This window comes from Podarcis pityusensis, assembly GCF_964106645.2.
Source record: "Podarcis pityusensis genome assembly, chromosome: 13".
NCBI classification, from domain to species: Eukaryota; Metazoa; Chordata; class Lepidosauria; order Squamata; family Lacertidae; genus Podarcis; species Podarcis pityusensis.
The window spans coordinates 29,594,726-29,612,305 of NC_138038.1; the positions used below are offsets into that span (position 1 = coordinate 29,594,726).

Here is a 17,580-nt window from a genome sequence, read left to right on the forward strand (position 1 = left end):
TTTGCCTATATACAATAAATTGATTGACTGAGCATGACACCGAAGAAAAATAAGGCAGTCAACATTACATTTCCAAAAGTATGTAATAGGGATAAAGAATAGAAACCATGTCAGAACATTTTTTGTCACTCTGAGAAAGTATCCATACAACTAGGCTTACAGAAAGATTTGAATTCATATCCTACATGGTCAATCTCATTTTTCCCCAAGCAATTTATCTGTCTTAACAAGACATGGGATTACAATAATTATGAAAGTCCAAGTAACAGTGACCAACATGATGCAAACCACCCTCTTAATGATCTGTGTAGTACTCATGGATTGGTGACAACAATGTTTCAGTCACGGGCCATGACTGATGCAAAATCTTTTTGTGACAATTGTAATTCCCCCTCCTTCTCCCTCGAAAATCATATTTCTCCTCCTCTTTTATTTCACTTAGTGGATTCAGCCAAAATGTCTGCTCCCCACCCAAACTGATAGAACCCATCAACTAAAATGAAAGGAAGCCCGTCTTAGGAGCGAACCAAAAGCAGGTAACAGCCTGTCAGTCTGCTGCTGAGATGCAAACACTATTTTCACCAAAAGTATATTTTTGAGTTTCAGTTCTTGAACTAGCAAGTGTTTATACCATTATATCCAACTTGTGAAGCACCCAAGATGGAATATGTGTTCTTATCACAGGACCATTAATTGAGATTCCTGGGCAAATTCTATATACAAGAATGGGCCACCAATATTGTGACTCTGCTGAGCTAGAGATCAAGCTGTTGATAGGTTTAAAAGACAGGGAGAATAAAAATAACACCACAGTTAAGTTCACATTCTGTAGGTAATTATATTTTTGGATAAGATATGCCATAACATGAACGTTAATTTTACATTCCTGTTACATTTGTAGTGTATTTCCATTTCCTTGCCAAAAACAGTAAAAAGAAGTGACACTATGGGACAATCAAGGAAATGTTCTTCACATTATGAAGGAACAATGCAACTAAAACAGCTGCATAAACAAGTTTAGTATGTAATGCCTGGCTTTTTGTTACCTAAAAGTCTCTTCAGTGCTCCTAAAACTTCCTGGTTTCTGAGTGTGTAAACTAAAGGGTTAAACACAGGTGTAAGCACTGCACTGAATGCTGCAAGTACTTTTTCCATCTCATGAGTCTTCTCATTCTGAGGGAAAAGGTAGACAAATATGGCTGTGCCATAGTACATAGTCACTACCGCCAGGTGAGACCCACATGTAGAGAAAGCCTTCATTCTGCCTCCTCCTGAGTGCATTCTTACAATGGCTGCTAGAATGCGCAGATAGGAGAAAAGAATAAAACTAAGGGGAATAATTAGTGACAAAGTGCTGGTGAAGTAAACGCTTATTTGGCTCATAGAGGTATCCGTACAAATGAGCTTAAACATAGATTTGAATTCACATCCTATATGGTCCACCTCATTGTTTCCACAAAACCTAGCTGGCTTAGCAAGACAAGGGGCTACTGTTATAAGAAAGGCTGCCACCCATGTGGAAGTGGCCAACATGATGCACACTGTCCTGTTAATGATGAGTGTGTAGCGCAGTGGATTGGAGATGGCAATGTATCGGTCATAAGCCATGACAGCCAGGAAGAAACATTCAGTTGTACCAAATAAGAGAATAGAATACATTTGTGTATAGCATGCAGCAAGAGACATTACAGGCCTGTCCACTAAGCAGTTGGCTATAGATTGTGGGAGTGACGTTGTTGTGAGGCAGAGGTCAATAATAGACAAATTGCAGAGGAAAAAATACATGGGGTTGTGGAGCCGTGGGTCACATATCACTACCACAACAATAAGTCCATTCCCAAGAACTGTTATGAAGTAGGAAATTATAAAAACTGTCATTAAAACCATCCTTGACTTGGGTCGACCTGACCAACCGATGAGGATAAATTCAGTCACAGCTGTCTCATTTTCGCCTACTTCCTGCATAAAGGCTGGCCTGGAACATAGCAAAAGAAAAATACAATGTGAATAATTTGAAAATAGCTATACTTAAGCAAATTTAGAATAACAGCGCTCTATGCTGTGAACTGTTGTGAACTGCCCTCCACAACAACAACAACATAGTATGCCAACCTTTCTCTATTGTTGTTGTACTTTTGGTCTCCTTTGGTGTCTGGGTTCACATAAACAGCTGATGAGGTTGTAAAATGTTTCCAGGACTATATCACTTCAGAGAACATGGTTGGATATAGAGAAAGCACCTTGCATTTAGAAATTGCGGTGTTAGAGAGGAGAGTTGTACCTGAACCTCAGATTTTAAATACAATAAATTTCAGACAATACTACAGTCATACCTCAGGTTACAGATGCTTCGGGTTGTGTGATTTCGGGTTGCGCACTGTGCCAAACCTGGAAGTACTGGAACGGGTTTCGGCCCTTGCGCATGCGCAGAAGCACTAAATGGTGCTTTGCGCATGCGCAGAAGCACCGAATCGCGACCCACGCGTGCACAGATATGCTGCTTTTCATAGATGATTATAGTAAAGAAGCAGGTAGGATTTAAATATTTTGCTTCCCTTTGGAAGGTATGGAAGTTTATAGATATGGAAGTTTGCAAAACATTTGGGTGACAGACTCTTACACAACCCAAATGGAACATATGCTAAACTTTCTAAAATGGCACCAGAGTGCAAATGTGAAATGTTTCTTGCATCAAGTAAGCATGAACTGCTCGATATTTACCGTGTGTGCCATATGAACATTAGAAGAGCCTGACTGAAGTTTCTCATCTTTTCCCCCCAGTCAGCTCTAGGAGTTCGCAACAAAGGTCCTCACAAAAACTCATCAGCAATTTGGTATGCAATCTCCTATAATACACATTGAATGCACATTTGCCAAATGTGCAAATATGCTATTTTCCCCAATGAGTCCATTTTCAGGCATACTTTTCCCCAATATAAGCATTTTTTGTAGACAGTTTTTGGTTGTACATTGAGTTTTTCATTGCAAAATTCAGATAGGTGCAAATAGAATAACAAGTGATGGGGAAAGAAGAAAATGAATCCTCTCTTTATGCTATGCCTCTGCTCCCCACAAACATTATGAGCTAGCACATATCTACTCAGAAGTAAATCCTATTGTTTTCATTGTAGCTTGCTTACTCACTGGTAAAAATGCATAGGATTTCAGCACTGGAAAACAGTTTCTGCAAGTTCTTCGATTAAATATTTAAGCATTTCAATAAATAGCTTTTGTTGACTCAAATTATATCTCTTTTTTAAAAAATAATTTTTATTAACGGGCCAATCACATCACATTATCACATTGATTCCAAATTATACAGCCAAATTTTAAATTTTGTTGGGGGTACCCATACATCAAGCTCAGCTCGAGTCCAAAACAGCGTCACTTATCTTACTGCATTAATTAGACAGTTCTCTCCAGTTTGATCCGGAAAGTCCTTTGTTACTTCTTTTCTCTTCTTGTTGTTATCATAAATTCCTTTCTTTGCAATCTCTGATGATTTTCACAAGCAGGATAACCGCTGGCATTCTATGTGGATTTTGTACTTTTCCAAAAATCATATTGATCCGGGACAGCCTCTGTACAACGCTTCCATAAACAAAGTTAATCTCCGATCTGTCCTTTATTTTTCTCAGGCTTACCTCAAATTATATCTCTTATAACAACAACAAAATTTATATGCCCCCCCTTATGAATGCATTGCCCCACCCACTCTGGGCAGCTTCTAATAAAATATTAAAAACAAAAAAACCCCCAAGAAACACTCAAAACCTCCCAGTACAGGGTAGCCTTAATATGTCTTCTAAAAGTCAAATAGATGTTTATTTCCTTGACATCTGATGGGAGGGCATTCCACAGGGAAGGCATGACTAATAAGAAGGGTGTCATGAAGAAATCTATATAATATTTATCTTTGTGGACCAAAGTTAGATTGCACTTATTCTAGCATGAGAACAACATCAACCAAGCATTTTCTGCAAAATGCCCATTAAAAACAAATAAACTACTGTAAGATAAATTAAGAAAATTACTTTTGCTAGTGGAACAGGGAAGAAGGCTGGGTTTTGGGGGGCAACTGACACACCCCTAGCAGCCCCCTGCACCACCTTCTGTTATATCTCAAAGGTTTCTCAACCCTCTGTATCAGTTTTTAAAATGAAAACTGGTGCTGTACTGAACAGGCTGACCATATAGGGTTTTTAAAGTAAAACTGGGAGGAGGGAAAATTGATGTTTGCATAAATCATACAAGGGGAATTAATGGAAATTTATGAATTCAAACGTATCTTCATTTAAAAAATAAAGATAATCACAACGAGGTCAGTAATGAGTAAGAAAGTTCACTACTTGCCTTTTTAAGCCCTTTGCATAGCAGAAATCACCATCCTTTAGGCTGACAATATCAAACTGTCTTTTGAATTCTTATCTTAATTTGTATAAATCTTATATCTAAGCTGAATTGTAGCAAGTTGATTTTAAAAAATAATAATCATGAAAAATGTCCCCTAAGCCAATATAAATGTGTTTCAAATGTTGGAAGCCTTGTTTTGAAACAGATTACTACTTTAAAAAATGCACTTTAATCAGATATTAATTTAAATACAGAATTGTATATTAATGGCTAAGGATACAACACATGCATTTATAAGTAGAAAAAAAGTGCAAGTAAGACGCTGCAGTGTAATTCCCTTACTAACATCAATAAAAATGGATGGAGAAATAAATATTTCCTCATTAACAAGAGTTTTTATCTGAGAAAACTTTGTCTCGTATTTGATTTTTAAAAAGAAAAAAAGAAAAACTATTTGCTTCTTATTCCCTTTAGGCACGCTCCCAAATGTCTCATTACTTCACAAAGTTATTCTTACCTAAAACTTCAAGTCATAGTGAATATCAGTAGTGTGGTTAATTTGAAAGTAAAGTGAATTTGAGAAAGTTTTGAAATTCTGTGTGATGGCCTGGGACTCAGGCTCAGACTCGGAACCAGAGGAGTCTGAGTCTGCACCGGATCCTTTGCCTCAGGCAGGCATCATCTGAACCAAGTCTGGGGCCTGACCCTGAAGAGTTCCAGTCTGCACAGGTTCCCCTGCAACAAATACCAGCTGGGCTGAGTCAGGGGCCTGAGCCTATCCTGGCTCCAGATGCTTGGATCCTGTCCGATGCCCGTGTGGCGGGGGGCCATGGCACGACCCTCGGTGACATCAGGGGAGAGCTTATAGTTGTATTAGCATCAACAGGCTCCCCCTACTGGTGGTTAACCCCTCTTCCAAATCACCCCTCTCCGAGTGGGTGGAATCTAATGTTCTGTGGTCCAATGCCTAAGCCAATACCTTCTCACATGCTGTAATCAATAAAGTTGTGGCCTTTTCTTGCCCATTAGCCTTATATACTGTGTCCACGTGTCTTTATTCCCCAAGCGGGGATCGGGTCCTCAAATCACAAGGAGAGTAAGTGGTGACAAGATAGCCATTTATTTTATTTTATTTTTAAAAATGATTATACTTTTCAAGTTTATACATTTCACTAATTTTACAATCATTTCGACATTTCAAAACTTGACTTCCTTCCCCCTCTTTCTGCAGTTCCTTAAATTTATTTTTAATATCTTCTGCATATCCAAATTAATGTGCTCATTTATTCATCTTCTTTAAATATATACTCTTGTGAAACCACAGGTTATTACAATAATCCTGCCAATGTTCTTATCTGTTTACAAATCATCTTTAAATATTCAATAAACCATTTCCATTTTTTAATCAAAGGTTTGTTATCTTGATTTCTTATTTTTCCAGTAAGTTTCTCCATTTCTGCATATTCCATAAGTTTTTGTATCTATGCTTCCTTTGCTGAGAGTTCTGCTTCTTTACATTTTGGGGCAAGTAACATTCTTGCCGCAGTAGTAGCATACATGAATAAGTTTCTATACAGTTTAGGTCACTATAATTCCCAAAAGAAAAACTTCTAGTTTTTGTTACAAAAGTTATTTTAAATATCCTTTTCATTTCATTATATATCATTCCTCAGAAATGAAAATATAGATGTTTCTAAAATGATGCATGGGATAGATAAAATGGATGTGGAAGAGCTCTCTCTCTCTCTCTCTCTCTCTCTCTCTCTCTCTCCACTAGAACTCTTGGACATCCATTTAAATAGAATGTTGGCAAATTCAGAACAGAAAAAGGAAAGTACTTCTATATACAGCACATAGTTAAACTCTGGAACTCGCTCCCACAGGAGGCAGCCAATGGCCACCAACATGGATAGCTTTAAAAGAGGATTAGACAAATTCACAGAGGAAATTTCAGAAGACTTCTACAAACTCTTGCTTGTTTACACTGTTTTGCAAAGGGTGTTCTCCAAACTCAGCATGAAAACTAGTTGTAGGCAACCCATTAAAACTTCTACTAATTAAAACTACTGTAATAATTTCAAACAGTAATGAGGCAATAGAGAATCTGCTCAGAGGGAATAAAAAACAGTAAGTAAATAAGTATGCAAATAAAATGCTATGCCATAGTTTCTTAAATAATATCTCCCACTGAAAGCCAGATAGCTGTTTCTCCATTCATTTGCACAGATGATATGGGGAGTCTTATTCAAGCAGTTTGTCTGCATTTTTCTTTCTTTTTATGAATCTGTAATTGCTGACTTCTTAAACACACTAGGCAATCCAAAAACAGTGGATTATCTTCTTCTGAGTTCAATGAGATTTAAGAAGGCAAGTATAATTTTTGCCTACTTTTCGTTGTCCTCATTGCAAGAATTCTCATTCAGTCTGTTTGGTAGTAGTGCCATTGCTTATGCAGACACATTTATTTTTCATTGTTTATTTCTTTTTCTTTTTTCTTTAATCCTAAAATACTCCTATCCCACTTTTGGAATGAAGAAAGGGAAATTTATCAGAAGGCTTGTGGCGGGGGGTGAGAACCAAAGGTTTAGCATTTGTGCACCATTTTCTTTTTAGGATAAAGTTTTGCAGATGTACACGATTTTCTTTTTTGGATAAAAACCCCAAGTGGGTAACCCCTGAGGTAGCTCAATGGGGAATAAACTTCATGCTCAGTGGCCAGTGGAATGCTGACTCACTATTGGAGGAGGGTAGAGAGATATGCAAAACTCAGTTGGAAAAGAAATGGAATAGATGTATCCTGGGTCATGGCTTAGCTGACTGACTATTGTTGGAATTGGAGTGGTTTTCTCTCAGTTATATGTCAGGCTCTATTATCAGACTCTTCCTTGAATTATTAAACTCAACATAATTAAACAGTAGTTAATGTATGGGTGTATTTTAATATGCATGCAAATAAAGCTGCTGTCTTATGAATACCTCCCTGGAACTAAGCCTCACAGAACATAGCAGCAATGATGAGTAAATATGCATAACACTGTGTTTCAAAAAAGTGCAATATAACTTACTATTTGGGTTAATTGAAAATATCTGTGACCATAATATGCTTTTCAATGTATTGTTTCTGATTCTCTTCATTACATCTTCATACAATATGATATAGAAAATATACATATATGTGTTTTTCTAGTTACAGGTAGGTAGCTGTGTTGGTCTGCCGTAGTCGAAACAAAATAAAAAAATTCCTTCCAGTAGTACCTTAGAGACCAACTAAGTTTGCTATTGGTATGAGCTTTTGTGTGCATGTGTTGTGTAAAGACTGATCAGTTGTCAAAATCCTGGGATATCTTTCTTGAAAGATTTTATAGGCTCAATGAAAAGAATGAGTGTTAGACACAGTTGCAACTTTCAGCCTTGCATATCAGCTAGAAGGTTAGTCTAGAATCTTCTCCCAGTTTATTGTTTTTAAGTGGGGATTTGAGAAGCAACCTATCATGCAATCTCATATGATGCAGTGCAGGAAATCTTCTACAGCAGCATCTGCTGCTTGTGTATGAACTACGATTCCAAAATAGACCAACCACGGTACACAATAGTTTGTTCTAATTAAATGTATTTAAATGTGCTAATATATAATATATAACATACTGTAAACTTTCAGATCCATCTTCATGCAGCAAGCGGGAGAAAATGAGACAGAAGTGACTGAATTTATTCTCACTGGGTGGTCAGATCGACCCAAATCAAGAATGGCTTTAATGACCTTTTTGATCATTTCCTATTCAATAATAGTAATTGGAAATGGACTTATTATCTTGGTAGTCATACACGATCCAAAGCTTCATAATCCCATGTATTTCTTCCTCTGCAATTTGGCCATCCTTGACCTCTGCCTCACAACAACAGCAATCCCACAATCGATAGCTAATTGCTTAGTGGACAGACCTGTAATGCTTCTTCCTTTGTGCTATGCACAGATGTATTCTCTTCTTCTGTTTGGTACAACAGAATGTTTCCTTCTGGCTGTCATGGCTTATGATCGTTATGTTGCCATTTCCAATCCACTGCGCTACACCATGATTATGAACAGAACAGTGTGCATCCTCCTTGCCACTGCAACATGGACTGCTTCCTTTATGATTACTGTGATTCCATCTATTACTAATCCCATTCGATTCTGTGGAAACAATGAGGTTGACCATATAGGATGTGAAGTTAAATCTATTATTAAGCTCATTTGTGCAGAGTCCTCTTCAAGCCAGATAAGCATGTACTTCACTAGCACTTTGACACTGGTTCTCCCTCTGGGCTTCATCCTTTTTTCCTACATGCGCATTCTTGTGACCATCCTTAGGATCCACTCAGAAGGAGGTAGGACAAAGGCTTTCCCCACCTGTGGTTCCCATCTGACTGTAGTGATCATGTACTATGGCACAGCTATATTCACTTACCTCCTTCCACAAAATGCAGGGACACATGAGATAGATAAAATAATATCTCCATTTAATTCAGTGCTGACTCCCATGTTTAATCCTTTAATTTATACACTCAGAAACCAAGAAGTCTTGGGAGCATTGAAAAAACTGATAGGTAAGAAAAAACCAGACATGACATATTAAATAGATACATAGCTTTTTTATTTGGATGTTTCCCTTGTAAATCACCTAATTGTGTATGTTTTATTTTCACCAGATTTCATTTTAGGTTCAGCAAACTTCAGATTAATATTGCAGGCCCTTTAAATGAATGTTCACCATCCAGAATTCTTCAAAAATGTATTTCCCTGCAATTCTGTTTGTTGTAACGTTAGCAGTGATGTAATTTATTCTCGTCTGTTTTGTAACTATACTATCAGTTGCGATTGCAGCTTGGCATTGTTAATATATTTGCAGTGTACACCACCACATTTACTATAGTATTTGCTCTATAGTATTTGCCCTGCATTCCCTGTTATTGTTTCTGCATATGTTCCAATAGTCACTCTCTGTATAAAGCAACACTAAGTCAATAGTATACCTTTCTGGAAGAAGAAAAACAGGTTATCATTCAACAACTTATTTCATTTAAAGGGCCTATAAGATTGAAACTTGGTTTCTTGTAGATCTCTCCTTCCTGTGTGCAGGAGCTGCAATACTGCAAGAGTTGTGGAGCTGAGGGTTGTGTTTTGCTTCATCTTAACTTCCTGCCTATTAATATCAAGCAGGACCCTTTAGTGCATCCTTTTAGGGGCCTACTAAAAACATTCTTGATTAGACAAGCCCACCCAGATGCTTGGAAATGCTGCTGTGAATTTTGCTCTGTTTTTGCATTTTAACTTCTTGTAGAAGTCAAGTGTGTTGATATATAAATAAACCCAGTTCTATTATTCTATTCTATTCTATTCTATTCTATTCTATTCTATTCTATTCTATTCTATTCTATTCTATTCTAAAAGTCAATCCCTTGCACCGTAACTCTTGTTTACACTGCCTGTTTTATTTTTCTACTTTGAGTGTTAGTTAGATAATTAGGTAACACTGTGCTTTATGCTGCCACCAACTCATTCTTACATACCCTCCAACATTTATCTGATGAAAATAGGGACCTCCCATTCCATAATGATAATTTTAATATTTATACCCCACACATCTTACTGGGCTGTCCCAGCTACTCTCGGCAGCTTCCAACATTCATAAAAACATCATAAAACGTTAAACATTAAATAAACTTCCTTATACAGCATTGCCTTCAGATGGTTTGGGGGTCGGATAACTCCATACTCTCCAACATTTCTCCAATGTAAATAGGGACATCCTAAGGAAAAGTAGGACATTTTGGGATAAAATTGGAAACCAGGATAGCTTTTCTAAATCAGGGATGTTCCTGGAAAATAGGGAAACTTAGAGGGTCTGTTCTTGCCCTCCTTCAATTTGATTTAAGCTTATTGTTAAATATTTTTAGGTCTCTGGGGAAAAAGTGTCATATCTGTCTGGCTCTGGATCAGCGATCTTTCTTGTGCATGTGTGTCATGTGTGTGAATGAGTTGCACACACACACATTGGCAAGCACTTTCAAATTTCAATTAATTCTCATTCTGTCCATCAAGGATGAAACAGGTGTATGGAAAACCATGTGGTGCCCTCAGGAACTAAGCAGTCTGACCAGCTATATGAGCTTAACATGAATCTTTGGTACTCTTGATCAGTATATGATATGCCTTGCATCTTTCATCATGTGTAATAAATTGTACTATAAACACACACACACAATATTCTATCAGAAACAGGTAGGTAGCCGTGTTGGTCTGCAGTAGTCGAAACAAAATAAAAAAATTCATTCCAGTAGCACCTTAGAGACCAACTAAGTTTGTTATTAGTATGAGCTTTCATGTGCATGCACACTTCTTCAGATACACTGAAACAGAAGCCACCAGACCCTTATATATAGGGAGAGAGAGGGGAGGGGTATTACTCAGAAGGGTGGTGGGAATGAGTGATTGGCTGATAGGTGTGGTAAACCTGTTGACGACTGTTAATGACATAAATGGACATAAATCTGACACCAGGAATCACAAGACAGAGAAACCAGTAAGAGAACACTTCAGTTTCCCAGGACATTCTATACAAGATCTCAAAGTAGCTGTCATATTACAAAAGAATTTCAGAAATAGACTGGAAAGAGAAATTGCTGAATTGCAACTTATTAGTAAAGGTAAAGGGACCCCTGTCCATTAGGTCTAGTCGTGGCATCTGAGGTTGCAGCACTCATCTTGCTTTATTGGCCGAGGGAGCCGGTGTACAGCTTCTGAGTCATGTAGCCAGCATGACTAAGCCGCTTCTGGCGAACCAGAGCAGCGCACGGAAACGCCGTTTACCTTCCCGCTGGAGCGGTACCTATTTATCTACTTGCACTTTGACATGCTTTCGAACTGCTAGGTTGGCAGGAGCAGGGACTGAGCAACAGGAGCTCACCCCATCGCGGGGATTCGAACCGCCGACCTTCTGATTGGCAAGTCCTAGGCTCTGTGGAACCACAGTGCCACCCGCATCCCTGCAACTTATTACCAAACTTAAAACCATGGAGAGACCTGGTCTGAATAGAGCCATCTGATTCTTATCTCATTATACATGATAAAGCTATCTTTAGCCATCTCACCCCTTGCTTTTTCCTGTAAAACCAATTGCAGTTGTTAACAGTTGTCAACAGGTTTACCACACCTATCAGCTAATCACCCATTCCCACCACCCTTCTGAGTAATACCCCTCCCCTCCCTCTCACTATATATAAGGGTCTGGTGACTTCTGTTTCAGTGTATCTGAAGAAGTGTGCATGCACACAAAAGCTCATACCAATAACAAACTTAGTTGGTCTCTAAGGTGCTACTGGAAGCAATTTGTTTATTCTATCAGAAAATTAATGATTATTTTTCGGGCTGTAATCTTTAATTAATTTCATAGCTCAATTGTTGAATCATTCTGCCACATTGTCTCTAGGCCATGATCCCCCCTCATCGCAAAAAGAATATGGCATTTAGCCTGGAATCCCTGTGGGCAAATGACAACAATTTATGCATGAAGGAAAGACCCTTAGCACAAGTGCTAGCAGTGTTCTTAATTATTGCCGCACATAATCCTGGGCTAGACCTTAAAAAATAATAATAATACTAGGGCTAACACATTTTTTTTTGCCTATCATGTGATAGCAGAGCAATGAATAGGCAGAAAAGTGAAAACAAGTAGTTAGCAATAGCTTGTGGTAATGAAGATGCAATAAAAATAGATATCAAGTATGGGCCAGTAGCAAAGGAAATGGTACATTAGGCAACAAGTCCATTTGCAGTCATAGTTATTAAGCAGAAAGAGTCAAATGGAAAATAAGGAAATACATTTACTATGCCTACTGGATTTGCAAAATTATGCGTAAAATGCTTGCCAGGGAGATTACTAAAACTTATTTGGTATTTCTATGTCGATCATCCAATCTAATAGTGGCTGTAGCATTATTTTATAGTAGAAATGAAAGATCCATGTTTACAGCACAAACCAGACCCAGGATCCACCAGGGCAAAAGAATTTGGATTTGGCTAATCTTGTACTTTCTTGGGTAGGTCAGGGCTCAGCCACGGATAGCTCAGCGTACGTTCCTTACCTCCCAGGTGAACCAGAGATACATGAGAGTACATGTCTCACTTCAGGGCTCCCCTGGTATAACTCACACCAGTGTAAGTCCCTAAAGAGGGTATTTGGGAAAGGGGGACTGGATGGGTCAAGGAGACACTTACTCCTATTATTGTTTATTATTGTTTATTGTTGTTTGCACTGTATTTCCACCACCATTCATCTAAGAATAAAACTGATACATATCACAGAGATTATCAGTCTTCTTAGCCTGATGCAGAGCCCTATTACTGTGATACAGAAGGTCTTTAACAGGTGCAATCCCAGTCAGTTCTAGAGGACTATTTAGTCCCATATCTGATGATGATGATGATGGTGATGTAGAATGTATTTATGATTAGCTACATTAAAGCATTAAGGTTTGAGTGTAAATTTAGCTTCTCTTCAATTCTAATGCATTAAAAAAATATTATAGAGATTTCTTCCCACTCTTTCTTTTTCTCAGTTCTGTCAGGCTGATGCTTTGGCTTTCCACATTACATTCTTATTCAGCCCAGTCCAGAGCTCTGCCATATACATAGATACAGGCTTTTACCTCTGTGACTCCTATCTATTTTAGAAATCTGCTCATCATTCAAAGAGCTGAGTCACCATAAAGATGAGCATGACAGAAAGTTTCTTAGTATACACATGGGGAAATGTATTCAAATCTGTAACTGTTCTGATTTCAATGAGAGAGTCTTCTTTGCTTAACTCTCCAACTAGTAATATATTCTTCTTAACAGCATGAGACCATTGCAGAATTTCTATGTAGTGCTGTGCCAAAGCCTATTCTCCACTTTTCTCAAAAGTTTTCTTCCCCTGTAAAAGGGACTTCCGTTTTCCTATCTCTTTCTTGGGACACTGGATTCCAGTGGATTCTGGTGTGGTTTTGAGCTTCCTTTATCACTGTGAAGTGGCTGGCGCGGGGGGGGGGGATGGGACTGTGTGTTTCATATTTCTTTCCATTAAACATTTCTTCAGAGTTCTACAGCCTTCCTTGCTACCTGGGTTTCCTGCTGTGAAAAAGCTGCATTGGGAGGAATTATCCAATCTTTTCACTGAAGTGTTGGAAACTGGGAAAGGTAGCTATGAATTGCTGATAGCCTGACCTCAGTGCATATGGTTCTTAACGGAAGTCCTCCTCCTCCTCCTCCTCTCTCTGCATTTATTTATATCCACATTGACTTCTTTAAGATGAAACCATCTACTTTCAAAAAATAAAAAGAATAACAATGGAGAGCAACCAGACACATACAAGAAAGCTTGGCTAGTTTTTCAGGAGGCAGGAGCTCCTGGGAGGCTGCAGGTGTTGATGCTGATTAAATGGCCTTCCACATAAGTCTCAAGTATACTCTGACTGGGACAGCTTGTTGAAATGCTCTCCACTTGTCTCCAGAACTACAAAAACATAAAAAATGGGTCTCATATCCTAACAGTAATGCTTTTCTACAAAACAGAATCCAGACAACTGTGAAATTGATTTGTAGGAAGGACACTCACTAGTCCCCTTTGGCCTCTTTGAAAATAATTGAACACAACCAACCCCCGTACCCTGCACTGCCCATGATAATTTCACTGGAATTTGCTTTCGCCTTTGATAGTTTTTGAATACCCCCCCCCCATCAGTTGATGATGAATGGTTTTAAAATGGTTTTTAAGATACTGGAGAAAATTTTGGCACAGCACTAATTTTATATGTTCTTAGTCAATTCATCTTTAGAATAATGAATAGCCAGAAAGGTGAAGCCAGAATAGCTAGAAAGTAAAAGGCATTTTAGGCTATTGGGGTGTGTGTGTGTAATTTGAAAGAGGCTTATACAGATAGAAGACTATTTGCAAACACTGGGGGAGGAAAATTCTTAGGTTATTGATAGAAATATTGTCATGATCCTTTCCATTAGAATAAACCCACTAGTATACAAGGAGGAGAAGTCCTAAGTTAAAAGGCCCTCTCTGTTGCTAAAATGCAACTTCGGTTTCAAGAGGTGCATTTCTGACAACCCCATTTTTGAAGCAAGGAAAGGCTATGAACTTCCTGTACTACTTCTGTAATGCTCTGAAACCATATATTTTATAATATTGTTATAATAGAATTTTGGGGAATGACATCTATTGTCAGGAATGGTGCACCAGCTTGGTAAAATGAAAATATTGTTGCACACAGTTTCAGTCAGATGGCTGCATATAATATAATTATTATATAATTATTATTTCTATACCAATTAATGTATTCAACATCTCTAAGCGGAGCAGAGCAAATTAAAACACACCGAATCACATATTACAAATATATGTTATAAACCAATCAATGCAAACTATTGAAGTGACTGAATATTCAGGGGTTCTAATAACCAGTTCAGTTCTAATAACCAGTTTCAGCATCTTAAAAAGCAGAGACATCACCTTACCAACAAAGGTCCGCATAGTTAAAGCCATGGTTTCCCCAGTAGTGATGTATGGAAGTGAGAGCTGGACCATAAAGAAGGCTGATCGCCGAAGAATTGATGCTTTTGAATTATGGTGCTGGAGGAGACTCTTGAGAGTCCCATGGACTGCAAGAAGATCAAACGTATCCATTCTTAAGGAAATCAGCCCTGAGTGCTCACTGGAAGGACAGATCGTGAAGCTGAGGCTCCAATACTTTGGCCACCTCATGAGAAAAGAAGACTCCCTGGAAAAGACCCTGATGCTGGGAAAGATGGAGGGCACAAGGAGAAGGGGACGGCAGAGGACAAGATGGTTGGACAGTGTTCTCGAAGCTACAAACATGAGTCTGACCAAACTGCGGGAGGCAGTGGAAGACAGGAGTGCCTGGCGTGCTCTGGTCCAGAGGGTCACGAAGAGTCGGACACGACTAAACGACTAAAGAACAACAACAATAACAATAACCAGTTCAAACAAAAAAATTCCTTCCAGTAGCACCTTAAAGACCAACTAAGTTAGTTCCAAGAACTAACTTAGTTGGTCTTTAAGGTGCTACTGGAAGGAATTTTTTTGTTTTGACTATGGCAGACCAACACGGCTACCTATCTGTAACAATAACCAGTTCACACATTTAACAGGTTTAACTGGCACTTCACCACTTTCAGCTGCAAATTTTGTGGAAGATTTGCATGTTTAAGAGTTGCCTCAGCCCCAAATGACAATGTGAGTAGAAATTAAGATGAACATTTCATTTCCTACCACAGTTAGTGTTCTACATAGAGATACTATTTAAAAGAACCATTTTAAATTTCTAGACTGGAAATTGGGATGGGTATGTACAACAGACACAACAGTTTTCAGATAACAGATTTCAGTTACAGATAAGACATCTACACACAAAATAAGTTATTTTAAAAGTGTAATTAGTTACCTATAAGCTTTTTGTAAACAGAATCTTCTTCAATGCTCCCAACACTTCCTGGTTTCTGAGTGTATAAATTAAAGGATTAAACATGGGTGTCAGCACTCCATAAAATGCAGAAATTATTTTGTCAACGAAACGCGTGTTCTTATTTTGAGGGAGGAGGTATGTAAATATGCATGTGCCATAGAACATGCAAACCACAGCCAGGTGGGACCCACAGGTGGAAAATGCCTTTATCCTGCCTCCTGATTTCATCCTCAGGATAGCTGCAAGGATACGCATGTAGGAAAAAAGGATGAAGCCAAGGGGCAGAACCAGTGTCACAGTGCTAGTGAAGAATATGCTTATTTGGCTCATAGAGGTATCTGTACAAATGAGTTTGAAAACAGCTTTAAATTCACATGATAAATGGTCCACCTCATTGTTTCCACAGAATCTAGCTGGCTTTGCAAGGCAGGGGACTACTGTTAGCATAAAGGCACTAAACCAAGTCACAGAAGCCAAGACGGAGCAAACTGTATTGTTCATTATGAGCATGTAGCGCAGTGGGTTGGAGATGGCAATGAATCGATCATAAGCCATGACAGCAAGAAGGAAGCATTCGGTTGTGCCAAAGAAAAGGCCAGTGTAGAGTTGGGTGAGGCATAAAGGAAAAGATATGACAGGTCTGTCCACCATGCAGTTGGCTATAGACTGGGGGACTCCAGATGATGACATGCACAGATCAAGGATGGACAAATTGCACAGGAAAAAATACATGGGGTTGTGGAGCCGGGGATCAGCTATGACCACCACCACAATGAGTCCATTTCCAACAACTGTAATCAAATATGCAATTATCATGAACGCCATTAAACCCATCCTTGCCTTAGGGCGGCCCGACCATCCAATGAGAACAAATTCAGTCACTGCGGTCTCATTTTCTCCTACTTCCTGCATAAAGGCTGATAAGACGGGGACGGGGAGAGATAAATAATGATGTTTAAATAGTTTTGAAATAGATTAGAATACAGTTGAACAAATTTATTTGTTATTTACTGGGCATATCCATTTTTTCAGATGCCTAGTTTATGTAACAGAAGATGAAGCAATAAAGCATCAGACTGTGAGATTAAATGTGACCATATAGGAAAATTTGTGAGCATAAAAAAACATCTAAATCTCAGATGAGTGTATTAATGTGGGCTGACACAAAATGCCTGATATGTGGAGATCCCAGGGAATACTTACAATGTTATTTTGTGTCTAGAATTGTTATGGTTGAGTTAATTATTTTATTCATTTATTTACCATCATTTCTAAGCAACTTAATTTTGTTTAATCCCTAAGTGTTAAAAAGGATAACATAAAAACAGTAAAACAGAATGATAAAAACATAAAAAGAGCAAAAATATAAAAGCACTGATGTATTTATATATTACTTTTTATTTTATTGAGGGAAAGGAAGGTAGTGCCTTTTCCAATGGAGTTTTCCATTAATTTCTCCTATTTTGCATCTTTAGAAACAGAGTAATCCTTCTACATAATACTATAAATATGACTTTGGTCCATAACTTTCAAGGGCCAGAATTCTCTGTAATAGTGAATTCAGGTAGATGAGTGACTATCAGTTAGGAAACTAAACAATGTCATTCACAAATTAAGGAGTTGATTACTAGACTCTTGGCATGAAGAAACATAGAAGAGTATGGAAAGAAATATGTTTCCTTCTTTGCACACCCCCTTCTATGGCAGGGTTGGGGA

The 17,580-nt window shown here is 38.3% G+C and overlaps 3 protein-coding genes across 3 annotated transcripts; 1 reads left to right on the top strand and 2 right to left on the bottom strand.

Moving 5' to 3' along the window:
* Positions 1–1,017: 1,017 nt before the first annotated feature.
* On the bottom strand, positions 1,018–1,965 carry LOC308460784 (olfactory receptor 13H1-like; the record flags this gene model as incomplete). The annotated part of the gene is made up of 1 exon (XM_080977308.1): positions 1,018–1,965. One exon carries the CDS (start codon positions 1,963–1,965, stop codon positions 1,018–1,020), a length of 948 nt encoding a protein of 315 aa, XP_080833434.1.
* Positions 1,966–8,021: 6,056 nt separating this feature from the next.
* Positions 8,022–8,969, top strand: LOC308460785 (olfactory receptor 13H1-like; the record flags this gene model as incomplete). Its single annotated transcript, XM_080977309.1, has 1 exon — positions 8,022–8,969. The coding sequence occupies one exon, from the start codon at positions 8,022–8,024 to the stop codon at positions 8,967–8,969; it is 948 nt and encodes a 315-aa protein (XP_080833435.1).
* Positions 8,970–15,843: 6,874 nt separating this feature from the next.
* On the bottom strand, positions 15,844–16,776 carry LOC308461839 (olfactory receptor 13H1-like; the record flags this gene model as incomplete). Its single annotated transcript, XM_080979004.1, has 1 exon — positions 15,844–16,776. One exon carries the CDS (start codon positions 16,774–16,776, stop codon positions 15,844–15,846), a length of 933 nt encoding a protein of 310 aa, XP_080835130.1.
* Between the last annotated feature and the right edge of the window lie 804 nt (positions 16,777–17,580).